General features: G+C 41.9%; 1 protein-coding gene across 2 annotated transcripts in view; it reads left to right on the top strand.

Moving 5' to 3' along the window:
- Window positions 1-18614, top strand: part of LY96 (lymphocyte antigen 96) — a 91013-nt gene that overhangs the window by 13784 nt on the left and 58615 nt on the right. The window contains exon 5 of one of the 2 annotated variants that reach the window (XM_050941412.1): window positions 18522-18582. In XM_050941412.1, the coding sequence (XP_050797369.1) occupies window positions 18522-18582 (61 nt within the window). Of the gene's footprint in view, window positions 1-8798; window positions 9139-18521; window positions 18583-18614 lie in introns of those variants that run through there. The other variant, XM_050941410.1, reaches the window with a different exon arrangement.

Genomic DNA, 18614 nt, shown 5'->3' on the forward strand with positions numbered 1-18614 from the left:
GCTTGCCTGATGCATCCTAGGATTACATTAGCGTTTTTCATCACCATATCATATTGGCAGCTCATACTCATCCTGTGATTGACCAATAAACCCTGGTCTTTCTCCTCCTTTGTCACTTCCAACTGGTACATCCCCAGCCTATAGCAAAATTTCTTATCATTAGTCTCTAAGTGCTTGACCTTGCACTATTAAATTTCACCCCATTTCTCTTACTCCAGTTCTCAAGATAATTAAAACCTTCCTGTATGATATTCCTGTCCTCCTCCGTATTGGGTATATCTCCCAACTTTGTGTCATCTGCAAATTTTATTGGCACACTCCCACCTTTTTGTGCCAAAGTAATTAATGAAAATGCTAAATGAGATGGGTCCCAAGACTAAGCTCCTTGAGGAGCTCCACTAGTAAACTCCCTCCAGCCTGACAGGTCACCTTTCTGCATGACCCATTGTAGTCTCCCCTTTAACCAATTCTTTACCCACCTTTTGATTCTCATATTAATCCCCATATTCTCCAATTTAACTAATAGTTTCCCCATGTGGAATTGTTTCAAATGCTTTACGGAAATCCAGGTAGACTAAATCTAGTGCATTTCCTTTGTCTAAAAAATTGGTTATCTTCTCAAAGAAAGAGATCAAGTTGGTTTGGCATGATCTACCATTCGTAAAACTGTTGTATATTATCCCTGTCAACATTTACCCTTATGTCCTTAACTATTCTCTGCTTTAAAATTTGTTCTAAGACCTTGCATACAACTGAGGTAAAATTAACTGGCCTGTAGTTTCCTGGATCACTTTTTTTCCTTTCTTAAATATAGGCACTACATTTGCAGTTCTCCAGTTATAGAGTATGACCCCCCCAAGTTTATGGATTAATTAAAAATTCTTGCTATTGGGCTTGCAATTTATGCACTAGTTCTTTTAATATTCTGGGCTGGGGATTATCCATGCCCCCCAGTTTGGTCTCATTAGACCAGCAGCTTTAAAACTGTGGGTCAGGACTCCAAAGTGGGTCATGATCCCATTTTAATGGGGTCACCAGGGCTGGCTTAGACGTGCTGGTGCCCAGGACTGAAGCCCAAGCCCCACCACCCAGGGCTGAAGCCTGAGGGTTTCAGTCTTGGGTGGTAGGGCTCAGGTTACAGGTCCCCCGCCTGGTGCTGATACCCTTGGGCTTCAGCTTTGACTCCTGCACCTAGGGTGGTGAGGCTGAGGCGGGCTCAGGCTTTGGTCCCTCCTCCTGGGGTCATGTAGTAACTTTTGTTGTCAGAAGGGGGTCAAAGTGCAATCAAGTTTGAGAACCCCTGCATTAGACTATTTAAGTTTGGCTTCTGCCTTGGATGTGGTATTTTCTACTGCTGGACGTGAGGAGTGGAGTCCTGAGAGATTCTGCCACAGCAGATGAAGAAAGAATGCTGAAGGGAGCATTCTTTAGTGTGCTTTTTACTGCTGGTGGTGCAAGGTGCAGCATGTGCTCACTGCATTGTCTGCTGCCAGATGCATCCCCTGGAAAGTGCCATAGATACAACAGTGGGCCCTCCTTCACAGAGCTGGGGACTCTTAGGGCAGGTCTACAGTACAGGGTTAAGTCGACCTAAGTTACACAACTCCAGCTACGTGAATAACATAGCTGGAGCCGATGTACTTTAGGTCGACTTATTGTGGGATCTACACTGTGCTGGGTCTATGGGAGAAACTTTCCTATCCACTTGCCTTACATTTCTTGTTCCGGTGGAGTATCGGTGTTGATGGGAGAGCAATAGGCGGTCAATTTAGCAGGTCTTCACTAGATCTACTAATTGACCCTTTGTGGATCGATCACCACAGCGTTGAGCCATGGTAAGTGGAGACAAGTCCTTAGCAGCAACATTCTGCCCAGCCTTTGCATGGGTGGCAAAAGGTGACCTGCCCCCTAACCTGCATGCACAAGACTAGACTGAATTTAGCTTGTTTGTTTATCTATATAAAAACTTAAAAATATAAGGTAAAATTTGTAAAATGTAAGGTAAAATTTTGGGTTAAAAAAAGGGCTCTGCATTGTAAAAAACAAACACAGACTTGTATATAAATGTAATTCATTTTAAAAGGTAGAACACAAATGCTACAGAAGATGTATATGTCATATGTAACTTCCACACTTGCATTTTGGCTTTCTTGGAGTCAGTTGTTTAAATATTTCTGTTTGCTTTGTTTTCTTTTACAAAAAGTACAGCTGTTGATGAATTGCAGTTAACTCACGTGATTAACTCAAAAAAATTAATCACGATTAATCGCACTGTTAAAAAATAGAATACAAATTGAAATTTATTAAATATTTTTGATGTTTTTCTACATTTTCAAATATATCTATTTCAGTTACAACACAGAATACAAAATATAGAGTGCTCACTTTATATTATTTTTTATTACAAATATTTGCCCTGTAAAAATGATAAACAAAATAAATAGTATTTTTCATTTCATCTCATACAAGTACTGTAGTGCAATCTCTTTATCATGAAAGTGCAACCTGCAAATGTATTTTTTTGTTACATACTGCACTCAAAAAAACAAAACAATGTAAAACTTTAGAGCCTACAAGTCCACTCAGTCCTACTTCTTGTTCAGCCAATTGCTAAGAGAAACAAATTTGTTTACATTTATGGGAAATAATGCTGCCCACTTCTTAATTACAATGTCACCTGAAAGTGAGAACAGGCATCTGCATGGCAGTGTTGTAGCTGGTGTTGCAAGATATTTACATGCCAGCTGTGCTGAAGTTTCATATGCCTCTTCATACTCCGACCATTATTCCAGAGGACATGCTTCCATGCTGATGATGCTCGTTAAAAAAAAATGTGCTAATTAAATTTGTGGTTGAATTGCCTGGGGGAGAACTGTATGTCTCCTGCTCTCTTTTACCCTCATTCTACCATATATTTCATGTTACAGCTGTCTTGGATGATGACTTAGCACATATTCGTTTTAAGAACACTTTCAATACAAATTTGACAAAATGCAAAGAAGATACCAATGTGAAATTTCTAAAGATAGCTACAGCACTCAACCCAAGGTTTAAGAATCTGAAGTGCCTTCCAAAATCTGGAATGATGGTTGAAGCACCAGGGACATATGAATCTTTAGCGCATCTGACATGTAAATATCTTGCGACGCTGGCTATAAAAGTGCCATGCAAAAGCCTGTTTTCACTTTCAGGTGACATTGTAAACAAGAAGCAAGCAGCATTATCTTCTGTAGATGTAAACAAACTTATTTGTCTTAGCAATTGGCTGAACAAGAAGTAGGACTGAGTGGACTTGTAGGCTCTAAAGTTTTACATTATTTTATTTTTGAATGCGGGTTTTTTTGGTATATACAAATGTAGAATTAAGTTCAACTTCCATGATAAAGAGATTGCACTACAGTACTAGTATTAGGTGAATTGAAAAATACTGTTTCTTTTGTTTTTTACAGTGCAAATATTTGTAATAAAAATAAATATAAAGTGAGCACTGTACACTTTGTATTCTGTGTTGTAATTGAAATCAATATATTTGAAAATGTAGAAAACATCCAAAATATTTAAATAAATTATATTCTATTGTTGTTAAATTGCTATTAATTTTTTTAATCACATGACAGCCCTAACAAAAAGTTTTTCTCTGTTAGACAGTGTAGGTCTGGCTTGACATGAGCCCTAACAGAAAATTCTTTCAGAATCTCATCATTTAACTTACTCCCTTTTTAAGCTTTCTGGTTTTCAAAGCTCCACATTAGGGGCCCAATGGAAGTCCGTTCCAGTTAGGCTTAGGTGAACTTGTTCAGACCAACTACTAACCGATCTGAAGTCTTTCCTGTCCTTCAGCTTAGAGATTCTGAAAACTTTGGTCAAGTTTTTTCCCTTTTTCTTGTCCTCTTCATGTCCAGCTTTTTTTTGGACCAGAAATTGAATTGTGCAAATTCTATGAAAAAAAACTAAGGCAGGTGAGGTAATATCTTTTATTGGACTGACTTCTGTTGGGGAAAGATACAAGCTTTTGAGCTACCCAGAACTCTTCTCCAGGTCTGGGGAAGGAAATCAGAGTGTCTGAGCTAAATGCAAGTTGGGACAGATTAAGTATAAGGGGTAATACATGTTGTAAGAAGCCTCTTGAAATAAACGTAGCAACTGAGGGTTAGATATTATGCAAAAGGCATTTAAAGTGTGCAATTAAGGGTTATCAGGCTGTGAGGTGTGTTACAAGTTGTTGTAATGAGCCATAAAACCAGTGTCCCTACTGAGTCCATTTTTTTAGTGTTTAATAGAGTTATGAATTTAAGTTCCCAGGCTCATCTTTTGAAGGTGTTGTGCAGGTTGTATTTCAGGATAAGTACTGAGAGATTACATATAGAATGACTGTTTGTGAAAAGTTAGGGTGACCAGATAGCAAGTGTGAAAAATCAGGACGGGGTTGGTGGGAATAGGTGCCTATATAAGAAAAAGCCCCAAATATTAGGACTGTCTGTATAAAATTGGGCCATCTGGTCACCCTAAAAGTGTTTGCCTCTGGGTGATATGGTGTTTGAGTCTTCTATCACTTCTGTGTGTGAGTTCATTCAGGAGCATAAGATTGTCTCATTTCACACACTAGTTGTTATTCGGGTATTTGATGAATTGAATGAGGTATACTATATGTTGTGATAAGCATGTGTAGGACTCGTGAATGTTGAAAGGTGACTTGTGGGGGGCTGCGCAGCAGGCTATCAAGGGCTGCACAGGTGGACAGATGTGCATTTCCCCCGGCTCGGCCTAGCCCAGCCCAACCCCGCCGAAGGTGCCATGGCTGGGGAGAGGTGCCCCTCGCCTGGCCCATCCCAGGCCCGCTGGAGCTGCCCAGCTGGGGAGAGGCACAGGTGCCCCTTCCCTGGCTCGACCGAGCCTCACCGGAGCTGCCATGGCTGGGGAGAGGCACTTCTCCCTCAGCCCAGCCCAGCCCCGCTGGAGTTGCTGTGGCCGGGAAGAAGTGCCTCTTCCCCAGCCCCGGCCTGCTTGAGCTGCCGCGGCTGGGGAGAGGTGCCTCTCCCTCAGCCTAGCCCAACCAGAGCTGCTGCGGCTGCGGGGAGGTGACTCTCACCAGTCCCCAAGCTGCTGCGGCGAGAGAGGGCTGAGGGGAGTCCTTTCTCCCCACCACAGCCCTGAGGCAGCTTGCACCCCAAACCTCTCATCCCTGGCCCCACCCCAGAGCCCTCACTCCCCCCAGCCAGAGCCCTCACCCCCCCACACCCCAGCTCTGAGCCCCCTCCCTCACCCCTCATCCCCAGCCCCATATCAGAGCCTTTGCCCCCTAGCCAAAGCTTGCACCCTGTCATAGACTCATAGATCGTGCCCACTCTTGGCCCTGTGCGGTCCGTGGGGGGTGCCCCTTTCAGTGAGACAGCCCTTCTTGGGGGTCCACTCTCTCTCGGGGTCAGGCCCCTCCACCTCCTGGAGCCGCACCTCTCTGAGCCTTACACGTCTGTCTCTGCCGTGGGTTCCCTCCGCGAGTCCAGCACTCTGGACCCCCTGGGCCTCTTCACCCCCGAAGGGGCTGATGCAACCCTGTTCTCTAGACATTTTTCCCAGATCTGGACCTTAGCGTCCAAAATATGGGTGTTAGCATGAAAACCTCCAAGCTTAGTTACCAGCTTGGACCTGGTAAAGCTGCCACCAGCCAGGAATCTATACAGTGCGTGGCGCACTGTGGTCTCCCCAAAACCTTCCCTGGGGGACCCCCAGACTCAGATTCCTTGAGTCTCACAACAAAGGGGAATAAACCATTTCCCTTTCCCCCTCCGGGTGTTCCCTCCCTGGGTTCCTGGAGAGATATACAGAAGCAAGCTCCGTGAATCTAAACAGAGAGACTCCACCTCCCTGTTTCCAGTCCTGGAAAACACAAGTATTTCCCCCCTCACCCAGAGGGTATGCAAAGTCAGGTTAGTAAATCTAACACAAAGAGATTTTCCCCCTGACTTCTTCCTCCCACCAATTCCCTGGTGAGCTGCAGACTCAATTCCCTGGAGTCCTCACTAAAGAAAAACTCCAACAAGTCTTAAAAAGAAGGCTTTATATAACAAAGAAAGAAAAGGACATAAAAATGGTCTCTCTGTATTAAGGTGACAAATACAGGGTCATTTGCTTAAAAGAAAAAAAAATGAATAAACAGCCTTATTTAAAAAGAATACAATTCAAAACATTCCAGCAACTACACACATGTAAATACAAAAAAAACCCAATATAAACCTTATTGTCTTACTATCTTGTACTTACAACTTGGAAACAGAAGATTAGAAAGCCAGGAGATAGAAAAATCACTCTCATAGCCGAGAGGGTCAGACACAAGACAAAGGACAAAGAACTCACACCCAAAACTTCCCTCCACCCAGATTTGAAAAAGTCTTGTTTCCTGATTGGTCCTCTGGTCAGGTGTTTCAGGTTACTCCTTTCCAGGTGAAAGAGACATTAACCCTTAACTATCTGTTTATGACATGGAGTGACTCTCAGCCAGCATAAAACAGGAGGGTTTATTGAGAATTGAATACAGCACAGGAAACTCTCAGGGCCTCAGGCCTGGCCTCTCACAATAACAGCACATCCCAGCTCCCTGCATCCAGGCGGGCTCTGCCTGCTTCCCCTCGCCAGCCCCGAGCCCCCCTGCTTCCCAGCTGGGCCTCTGATATCCTCGGCCTCAAGCCCCGCCTCTGTCCATTGTCTTCTCTCCAGGTAAACAGGGTCGTAAACAGGAAGGCCCGAGTCCCCTCTCCTTGCAGCTCTCCTCTGGCTGGAACTGGCTGGTCAGGTCACCGGGGTGCTCTCTCTGCAGCCCATTGTCCTCCCACTGGCCAGAACCGATTGTGTCTCCTGGGCTGGGGTCCCGAGTCCCTCTCCGGTCCTCTGTAACAACAAACTCCCTCTCCCCTCACCTCGTTAAACCAGTAACACCCAGGGACATTGAGTCCCACCCCCTGTGCATGCAAACCCTGGAAAAGACAGAAAACCCCAAGAAAAACCACCCACTTCGTCACACACCCCAACTCTCTTTCCTAGCCATGAGCCGAGTCCCCTCTTCCCCTTTCCCCACCCATAGCATGCACCCCTAGCCAGAGCCCTCATCCCCCTATCCCAACCCTCTTCCCCATTCCTGAGTCCCTTCCCACACTCCAAGCCCCTCAGCTCCATCCATGCCACACATTACCTCCATATTGGTGCCCATTACAAAATTCATTTTGCACATAGACGTAAAAGTTAGAGGGAACACTGGTGGGGGGTATTTATCATGAAGCCTTGGAGATATGTCTTCAGGTTTCACATACATTGTTCTGGTAGGGTCTGGTGCCACTTTGAGTAGGTCTATCCTGGTCTGTGCAGAGTTTGCTTCTGATGGTGAGTTTGGAAAAGTTGGGGGGTTGTTTGAAGCCCAGAAAGGGGGTTCTGGAAAGATTTTTTTCAGGATGTGGTCCTCATCAAATGTAGAAATTGTTTGATGATACTCTATATGGGATCCAGTGTCAAAACAACTGTATAGAGTATATTTCTGGCACGAATGTAAACATTAAGAGTCCTAGATCCCATGAGACACTCTTTATTGCCAAGGGTTCTAGCATAGTTTTGCAAATCCCAAAGATTTGGTATAGAGAAGGTAAGGATACATTTTTTGGGTGTTTATCTGAAGAGAACCTCTAAACCCATCACAGATCTTTCTCTCTCATTACTATTGCTTTTTAAGCAGCTGTCAGGATTTACTGCAGATGGAAAAATAGCTTTACTTCACCCCCTCACCCTCTGTTGCCAAATATGTAATTAGCTAAAGAAGCAGTTCCTGTAAAATTGTTTTTCATTAAGCACATACACGCTTTGAAATGTGCATAAAGGTTTCGTTCCAATCCAGCAAAACACTTAGGCACATCAGTAACTTTAAACCTGTGTGTAGTCCCATAGGCCACAATGGTGTACATATGTGCTTAAGTGGTGGATCAGGGCCTAACATACTTTGTGATACCCAAACAAACAAAAAGCCTAACAATCATGACTGTCTTGATACAACACCATGTTTCCAGGGTTGGACTTGAAGGTACAAACATCCTAAATACGCTAGTCATACTGCCCATTCAATTTACCACATCAAACACACACACACCTATATACATATTCGCACACACACACCACATTGAGTGGCTCAATCCTCCTTTTCAATAACAATTCCTTGTAATGTGTACAGGTAACTGCAGGAGACTAATATTTAATTTCAGGAAAGATATTAGGGGGTCTATCCTAGGCTTTGTCTACACAAGAAAGGGTTTGCCAGTATAAATATACTGTTATAGCTCTAGTAGCAAACTCTCCTAGTGGAGACAGCTTATACTGGCAAAAGTGTTTGTTTTCCAGTATAGTTTATACCAGTTCCATGAATTAAATATGCTATTGTGACTGTCTAAACCTCTGTGTTCATCCCTTTTACAGGATTATGATAAATTTTGTACAAAGTATGCCTTGTGAGGTATCATTTAAAAACACATATTTTGCTGATCATTATTGTCCTGGTAAAATATGTGTGGCAACATTGTATGTAAGCATATAAGATTCCTTTGTATAGTATTGCTCTGACATGCTCCAAGTCTGGGAAGCAGCCACAAACCAATTCCTCAGAGATAAAAGGCAAGCTGACACTTCAGCCTGGTGTCAAAGAAATCAAATGGCCCACCACCTGGTTAAGTGGCCACTCTTTGGCAGGGTCTAGGCCGAAAATCTACATCTTGACAAAGAAACAACTCAGGGTTCCTGTCCCATTTCTGTCTCCTGAACCCCAGATGGGGATGCTTTTTGAAGAAGAGAAAACTATAAGAAGGGAGAGCAAATGCCTCAAAGGATTTCTCTCTTTCTTTCTACCTATGGCATTCACTTTACCCGAAGAACAAAGGAAGTGGCACTGGACCGGAGGAAGAATCCTGACTGAAAGACTCAGCCAGTAAGACTGCTGAAGCATGTGATGAGAGACTTTTGCTTTGAATTCGCTCTAAGTTGTTAAGTTAGGCATTTATTACATTTTATTTTTATTTGTTTTGTAACCATGTCTGACTTTTATGCCTTATTACTTATACTCACTTAAAATCTATCTTTTGTAGTTAATAAACTTGTTTTATTGTTTTTTCTAAACTAGTGTGTTTAAATTGAAGTGTTTGGGAAACTATTTGAAATAACAGGATTTGTGCATATCATTTTTTATTCATATAATGATGGCTTTTATATGAGCTTATCTTTTCCAGCTGCGTGGTGGGCAGCATAAGACATACATTTCTAGAGAAAGTCTGGGACTGGAAGTTTTCTGGTGTTGCCCTGCAGTGTAATTCAAGAGTGGCTGACAGCAGCAATCATACACTTATAACTGGGAGTAACTTACATGCTGGAGGCTGTGTGTGAGCGGACCGAGAGTGGTAAAGCAGTGTAAAGGGCACCCCAGACTGGAGAACTGAGGGGACACAGCTACCCGTCAGTCCAGATTGTACCCTGGGCATGTCACAGATATTCCAGCAAAAGGACTTTCTTTCCAGTATACCTGCATCTACACTGGCAAAAAGTCCTAGTTTGTTTGTTAGAGGTATGATTTTTTTTTCAGACTCTGAAGGGACATAATTATACTAGCAAAACTTTTAAGTGTAGAGCAGGCCCTAGTCACATTACAGGCAGTGGGAATTTTGTCTAGGTCAAGAAGTTTCCTCCTGCATGGTACCTGTGGGTAGTGTGGAGAAGATTGTTTTCCTTAGATTATATCCATGGTTATCCAGGCAGCCTTCACTATATTGGTTTGGGAAGGTCTATTAAGGTTCATTACTTGGTATAGTTTCTGGTCTTCCAAGAAGTGAGACATTTTCCCCAAGATATATCTATGTATTGATTATGAATGACTGGGCTAGTTCTGATTTGCACTGCATTCAAACATGTCAGTTTCCCTTGTTTTGGGTTGATTCCTGCACTGAGTTTTTACTACAAAATAAACTAATGTAACAACTTCAGTAAAGGAAGTAAAAAGGGAAAATAATAAGTGTACACACATCAGGGAGGCTTTGCCAACTTTTTTGTATTCACTATTACTAGGAGAGCAGCAGAAACATAAATCAGTCTATTTAAAGTAAGTGTGTGTGTGTGTGTGTGTGTGTGTGTGTGAGAGAGAGAGAGTGTCCTTGCACACTTCACTTCCTGATGAACTGCTCATGAGTGACCTGACTCATCTTCAACTGTCTGTCACCTGAACAGCCTGATAATTATTCCTATGATCACTGTGACATTCCCCAGAGGTACCCAGGGTTGTGAGGCACCTCACCACCACCTGCTCGTAGCATGAAGCAGTCTTGTCTTTGCCTGCTGTGGCTCAGCTCCATGAAACCAGCAGCCTCTGGTTGTACAAGTGCTACTTCAATGTCTCTGCAGACCTCACTGTCTCTGTGCAGGCTAGGGATAGGCACACACCAACCCCCGAGTCCTCAGAGTGTTTTCTTCCTGCAGTATCTAGCCCCCATCACTGGACACTCTCAGAAATTACCAGGTGAGCCATCCCTGAAGGAACAATGTACAAATTAAGCTGGTGCAACTCAAGATCAGACCTTTTATAACATCATAGAACTGCAATATATTTATGCAGAAACAATCATCAGTTTATTATCAAAGGTTTAGTTTCAAGAGAGAGTGAGCAAAGACAAGTGGAAATAGAAATGGTTATACATAGAAAACAAAACATAAAACACAGTTCTGGGTCTACACTTATCAATGTAAACTGAATAAAGGAGATTTTCTCCCAAGGATTCAGTCTTTGGCAGAGTTGCTAGTTTTCAGTCAAAAGCAGGATCCATGCATTCATGAACACACCACATTCTCCAACAGGGTGAATAGATAACAAAGGTCTGTCTTGATCCCCCCGCCCCATTATAGTTCAGTAAACTTTTCATGTGCACCCTCAGATAAGATTCTTCTTCCCAATTGTTATTTTTCTGGTTGATTTCACATCTCTGTTCTTCATTAGCATTCAGTTCTGACCAGTCGTTGCAGGGTGCAGTTCACTCCTTGCCCTACAGAAACAAGTTCAGAATCCATTAGTTGGATATCCACACTGTGCTGTTTGTTTATGTTCCCTCCACCGATATCTTTACAGTTTCATGTGACAATACTATATACAATGTCCCTTGTATCATCAGCCCTTTTCTCAGGGCCCAAGAGGAGAAAAGGTCTCCTTTGGTTAAGGTCTCTCTGACTCTAGGTTCAGCTAGCCTAGCTCAAGCTCTCCCTTGCATGGCCTTCCTGTGCCTTTTTATTTATCAGTCCTCAACTGATGGGCTAATTAATCCTTCAATTCACCCAGCCCGCTATTCTGATTAATTACATTTCATTCTCCAGTCAGATCTCTCTGGGTGAGCCAATTAGTGCCAGAGTGCACTAGTGTAACTTCCTGCACTCTGTTGCACCAGTCATGAGAAGCCCATTGTGAAACAATACAATACTTAATTTACATGCCAATTAGCTAGATGGACAAACATTCCTAGTCTGAAAGAGAACTGCTCTCTGCTGGTCATTTAGTCCAACCCCCTGCTCAAAGTAGGAGCAATCCCCAGACAGATTTTTTTTTTATTCCAGTTCCCTAAATGGCCCCCTCAAGGGTTGAGCTCACAATGTTAGGTTTCAGCAGACCAATGCTCAAACCACTGAGCTATCCTTCCCCCTGTCTCTGCTGGTAACTCATACTTTGAGACAGACTCTCAGGATATATTTTCAGTACATATATATTATTCCTTAAATATCATCCACAAATACATCATGCAATGTTATTAATAACAAGCATGATCCTGGCTTTCATTTAAAATCTCACATGACATCCTTTATAGATAAGTACTATGACAGCTATGTGTTGGGTGTAGTGAGTTTGTCAGAACTTTTAGGAGTTGTTGACCCAGCAAAGTGAACCCTTTTCCAGCTGGCATCAATGGGCCTCTCTGCGTTTTACTGTTGCACTGAAAAATTCTGCCCTGTAGAAAAGGTGAACCAAATTTCCTACACTGTCATGTATTTTTGTATCAGAACATTTGTGGAACTTTGTGGATATCAGTTACGCATTTAAAAAAAATGTTATTGATGATAAAGTGACACACATCCAACTGTCAGAAAGAAAGAAATTGTCAGTTTTAGTAATAATTTTGACTAGGTTTCTTCCTCTCTAAACATCATATCAGTGACCCCATTTATTTTTTTAGGGCCAGATTCTGATATTGTTACTTACATCGAATAGCACCTTATATCATGAGCAGTATTAGTGAAGTCAATGTGTCTACTTATGGAGTAAGACACTATTCATTATAAGTAAAGGTATTGCAGTCTTCGTCTAAATTACCTCAGTGAATGCTCTGCCCTTTCTTGTGGAAATAATAGGCAATAACAACAGGCAAAATTCAGACTTTATATAGGGAAAGATACAAGGCAGAGGGGTTGCAGAAGCAGCCAGGCAAGGAATTGCCTAGGACACTATTTGTTCTAGGGGAAAGTAGTCTGTGTCACTCCTTTATTGGGTAGAGATTATTTCTCCCCATACACTTGTTCAGCTTCATGAGATGTCTTATTGTGGAAGGTGGAGGCTCTGCCCACCTGCACAGGTGGGAACTAGAGGCCCTGTAGAGCCAACTCTACTTTCTGTCCACAGATTGACATTCCAGCTAGACTGAACAGAGTCAGGAGGGGGTAAAGGACTCCCCTACATGGCCACAGAGGGAAAGTTACAATCTTGCAAACTGATATTTCCATTGAGCTGTTGAATTTGTGTAGATTCTCAAGTAGCTAATTGGGTGCTGTGATATTCAAAATCTTTGAAAAAGCCACTGCTGTTGAGTGTAAATATAAATTGAAATGCATGGTCTGCCATGATTGTCAGCAAGTGTAACACAAAATGTGTCTCCTTGCTAGAGCTTGATCCTGCCAGGTGCTGAGCAATTCCTGGAAGTGCTTCAGGTGTTGCTCAACATCTGGCAGGAATGTGCCCTTTGTTAGTTGCAGTCTTAACATAATCATAACACAAACATACATTATGCTTCTTTAAATAGGGAAGAGAAATATTTGACAAAATAACAAGTTGTGTTTCCTCACAGTCAGCAGCTTAGTACCAGTACTATTTCAAATGTTTTACATAAAGTGACATGTTTCACATGACATCTAACTGCTACCAAAAAGTCAAGTGTGAATTGACAATAATGGAATAGATAATGTGATGCTCAGGGCTATGTACAAGAACAAGACATGCCCTTCTGTGGACATTTTATATTTACATATAATTTTAAATATATTTTATAATATTTATATATAATGTGTATAAAGTTAAAATGGCAATGATCCAGCAGAGACTGCTATTAGACTTTCTTTGAAAGAAGAGTGATGCTTTTTCCATGACTCCATCAGTACAATGGGAAGAAATGGTGTCACCCCTAGCTTTGTGAGTATGGACAGAATCTACTTTATTAAGTTCAACAAAATTAAGAAGTTATTTGTTCTGTTTATTAGTTACTTAATATTTGTATTGCAGTAGAGCTCGGAGTCACTAAGCAGGACTGAGTCTTCACCGTTCCGGGCACTGTTGAAACACTTGTGAAGTGGTGTTTGTGTAAAATTTTTAAAACAGGCCTTAAGTGAATTTGCCTAAGTCCTAATGGGTCATAGACTCCTAAGTCACTTGCATGCTTCTGCAAATATTACCTATACTTCACATGCCAAAAACACTGACAATCTGAAGGGTATACAGTGGGGTAAAATGGAGAGATTCTTACAACTCTAACCTAAACCTGCTGGCTTATCAAGTTAGAAATAGAATGAGATGCTTAACAGTGATGGGTCTTGCTTTCATTCTTAGTATTAAATTGATGTTTAAATTACAGCTGCATGGAGTTGGCATTAAATCCATCTTTTTTGCCATTGTCATACGCGTTTCTATAAGACACGGTCTAGATCACAGTTCTGTGCCCCATTTGTATGACTCCTCTGAGGATGTTAGGTTAACTTTACTATCTTTTTCATTCCCCACTGCAGCAAAGCACCTAGTTTTGTTAGGAAATATGGCATTACTTGTGGCACTCATTCTCTGCTATTCACGGCCATGTTTGTATGACACTGATTTAATACTGACACTGGATTAATTCACTAACATTTTTTTCAATTATTTTTCTTTGTATTTTCATACTAAATTCAGATGTCAGAAAGAGTCTAATTTAAACAAGAGCAATGCAATCTAAGGCATTTTTCCCCTAGGGTGTTCATTATACATTTTTACCTTGCTTTGTGCTTCCCCTAATCTTCAAGAAATTGTTCATTGTGGCCATGGAAAACTATCAACACCACTCCTCAGTTGGCTGGAGAGGTTGATGTTGACCAGCCCAAGACCCCATCTTCTCACCAGCGCTGCATGAACCATCACCACAGCCCTTCTATGAGGTATTTTAATCTTCTATATTGGCCTAATTTCCCTAATCTCATCTCAACAAACAGGAAATTATGCTATCTACCCCTTGTTAGCTCCAAGGCAGGGAAAAATGACCTTGAAGGAAGTGAACAATTGGAAAGGATAGGAAGAAGGGCATTTTCCTCAGTTCTGCTGTTTTTTCCAAGGATAAACTAAATATCTTATATTCACATGAGTTTAAAATAAACTACTGTGTGTAAATTGGCCACATACAAACAGTCAAGAAAAGGTCAGTGTGTAGGATAATGAAGTTTGAGACGCCAGACTATACAGTCAGAATGTAGAAACATGAATATACATTCTGGAGTGTGTGAAGAACTGTGTCCTGTAACTTGTGGAATAATGCATACAGCATTTAGTAATGGCATAGCCAGACAAACTTTCTATGTGTTGATCAAATACTTTCTACCAAAGGAAGAATAACAAAGGATTGACCTTCCTGTTTTACCGAGTGTGTCTAGCTTTTCCAAAGGAAATTCTTGGTCTTAACTTCCTTGTGTATTTCCTTACCACTTCCTTCTAGCCCGCACTGTTTTAAAAATGAAGGCTGTAGAACAAATTACCTACTTAATAATGAAATAAGTGCTTCACAGTTGAATAAGATAGACATGTGTCCTAGTGTCAGTGTGTATTTTAATTATAAATAGAGCACCAATGTTTACCATATGAGGTAGGGGTTGCTATGGTACATATCCATGTTTATTAAATAGTAAATAGCAGAGTACATTTTTTTGGAATTGTCTCCCTCTGGGAGATGCTTATTTTCATAAAAGGTCAAACTGCACAGTGTTAATGCATGTATTAAAGTGTAATTACACTAACAGCTCCTGTGGAAAATGATGTAATATTTATTCAGTAATGAAGAGGTAAGAAAAATTCCAAAATATTCATAATAGAAATGGTATATATCCTTTTCAGACTTTAAAGTCTGATTAACTCTGCTAAAGCTGTCCCCAAGCTCACAGGAAAAAGGAGGAGGCTGGGCTATAAGTTAATCTCTCACTTTGGAAATTCAACAAACTACTACCTAAATGAGCTGCTCAGATGGAGATGGGCAGTGGCTGCTGGGAGCTCAGGAGTCAGGAATGTGTCTCTAGCAGGTTGAGAGTCCTGTGGCACCATGGACAGAGCAGTTGCTGGCAGGGAGCAGGGGAGCAAAAGGGAGTTAATGGCTGGCTGCTAGACTGACATGCTGAGGCCCTGAGGTAAGGGTGAAGAAGGTGTTGGGGCCATGGGGAAGTGGCTCAGGGAAACCTAATGAACTGTTGGAGGAGACACAGCATGTGGTTGCCATCTACAAAGTCTCTGAGCTGAGACCCAAAGTAGTGGGTGGGCCTGGGTCTCCCCCACTCACCATTGTGGGAGTGGCTGGACTATTAGACTGAGATACTAACCCCCAGGAGGAAGGAACACAGATGTTGACACAGGTAGAGGGCTGAGTTGCGAAAAGGGCGCTGCGGTTCCTGGTGCTGTGAGAGAGGCTGCAGTCAAATGCAGGGAGTGATGGCGTGCAATCTGCAGACAGGGGCACCAGCCTCTAGCTAATCCCCAGAGTGACCAGGAGGAGGTGCCAGTCCGGCAGTGAGAGATGTGCCCTGTGACAGATAGTGCTATGAAAAGCTGATCTGGGTGAGGACTAAGAGCCTATTATCTAACTGAATAAAGAAGAGCAATCAAACCTTAAAGGAAGCTCTGTACTTAGGGTCTAATCCTGCAAATCCATACTCACGAGTGTGTTCCCATTGACCTCAGTGAGACTATCTGTGCAAGGGTTTACAGGGTTGGGCTTTGATGAGGTTAGTACTCACTTTCAAGGAAAGAATGAGACCAGGATTCTGGATGGCTTTAGGGTTTGGTAATATGACACAAAGCCTTTCACCTGTAGACCACTGGTTTGAATCTGTCACAGATGATTGAAAATCTTTGCTATAGGAAATTTCATACAAAAAGTCCCAAACCATGTTGGAAGAACAGTTATGTACTTAAATTAGGAAATGCCAAAATTAAGGTTGTCGCTCAACTTTAATTCTGCCCCCTTGTGCCAATGCCTTACAATGAAGTCTTTAATTATGGGATCACATATTACTTCTCAAACAGTACAATATATCAAATGGCTTTGTTATCTGCAGAAATCTTGCCTTGTTCCACAGGAATCCTATTTCAACCTCTGTGCACCTAAAAAGCTGCACAGAGGCTAAGTCAAGGAACCCACAAGCTAAGGAAGTATTTAAATGTGGCATAGCACATCATGTCATCATGATCAAAATTTAGCTCAGTTGAAAACATCTTTCATTAAACTGGATATATGTGAAAATACCAGACCAAAAGGGACCAGTTTGTATTTGAACTATGGAGAAACTTCAGTGCCTTAAGCAACCTAAAATGAGAACAGGAGTACTTTTGGCAACTTAGAGACTAACAAATTTATTTGAGCATAAGCTTTCGTGGGCTAAAATCCACTTTATCGGATGCATGCAGAGGAAAATACAGTAGGAAGATATATATATATATACAGAGAACATGAAACAATGGGTGTTACCATACACACTATAAGGAGAGTGATCAGTTAAGGTGAGCTATTACCAGCAGGAGAGAAAAATATTTTTTGTAGCTGTAATCAAAATGGCTCATTTCCAGCAGTTGACAAAAAGGTGTGAGGAACCGTAGGGGGGAAAATAAATACGTTCTTTTTGCGGATACAGACTGACATGGCTGTTACTCTGAAACCTGTTAGCATGAGAATGTTAGTGAATGCTAGTGATGGATGAAACAGTTTAAAAAACAAATAGGATTCAGAGTGCCATGGGCTCAGCTAACCCCCTTCTTAGCATCTGGTGAGTCTTGCCTCAATGTCCCCTCTTGGATGAATTCATATGCTTCCAGGCATTTCAAAATAACTTTCTTCCTCTTAGAGTCTCATTTATTACATCACACACACAAAAATACATTGATTATTCCTTTGGCCCTTCCAGGCACCGGTACTTTCCCCCAATTCTCTCTTTAACACACAATTCCTTTCTGTTTTGCAGCACTGGACATAACAGAACACAGTTCTGTCTCAAAGTCAGGTCCTGTTGGCTGGCCTTTTCTAAAGCCTCCCCTGCAGGTATTTCCCCAGCTCTTTTCACTAGGAGCCACTTGAATCTTGGCAAGCTTCCTTAGCTTACCACTATCGTGGCTAATGTTCAAGACTCTTTCTGCTCCTTATAGGTTTCCTTGTCTGTGTGAACAGGCAGTCCCTGTACAGGCTGGGATACTGTCATGTGACCTTGGTCACTTGACTTGTGCACAGGCCTGAGTTTTGAAACAGGATGCTGAAACATGCACACGAAACCTTGGCCCTTACACTAGTTATGAATAAACCATGAATAATGGATACTAATATATTGAACAGACAGCACTCCAATAAGAGCCTTCTGTTGGAGTAGGTAGGATTCAGGTAAGAGATACACTTGTTCTCTGTAATAGTATTGGAAAATAAAACGTGTCAGTGAAGACATATTGTGCGCTCTGAGAAAGAATGCATTTGTAGGTAGAGGACAGCCTAAACATCCTATGATTACTTGGATTGCAAAAAGCCAGTGAATAGCATCTAAAGCTTTTATAGAACTGTAGCATGTTGTATAGTTGTTTGCTGGTATAAAGGAAAAATTAGTAGACTTAAACTCTGGTCAAGAGAACCGTGTACTTGGTCAGAGGGAAAAAGAAGAGAGAGGAAAATTACTAACAAGACACACTTGCAACAGCTAATCTTGCTCAATGTAACTGTAATAACTAGTGTTAGGAAAGCCGTTAACTGCAAAAGAACAACCTGTAAATAATAGGATTCTGTATTCCTAATAAGGGAAAATATTAATAAGGAAGTATGTGTAACTCAATGTAGTTTTGATGTATACAAGCTTGTGTGTTCCCTTTGTCGGGAGAGCAGCTAAACTGTCTGACTCTCCCTGCAAGCTTGTAATAAAGGAGCCTCAGGCTGTTCTGATCCAAACACAACATGTGGTAATTTTTCCACAACAATTCTTGGTGCTGTGACACGGATCCACAGCATACCACCGGACCGGAGGACCGCGGACTGTTCCCCATTGGACCCAGGCGCCGTCTGAAAGGTAGGAGACCTTTTAAATCTCTATTTTGGGTT

This window comes from Gopherus flavomarginatus, chromosome 2, assembly GCF_025201925.1.
Source record: "Gopherus flavomarginatus isolate rGopFla2 chromosome 2, rGopFla2.mat.asm, whole genome shotgun sequence".
In the NCBI taxonomy this organism is placed as follows: Eukaryota; Metazoa; Chordata; order Testudines; family Testudinidae; genus Gopherus; species Gopherus flavomarginatus.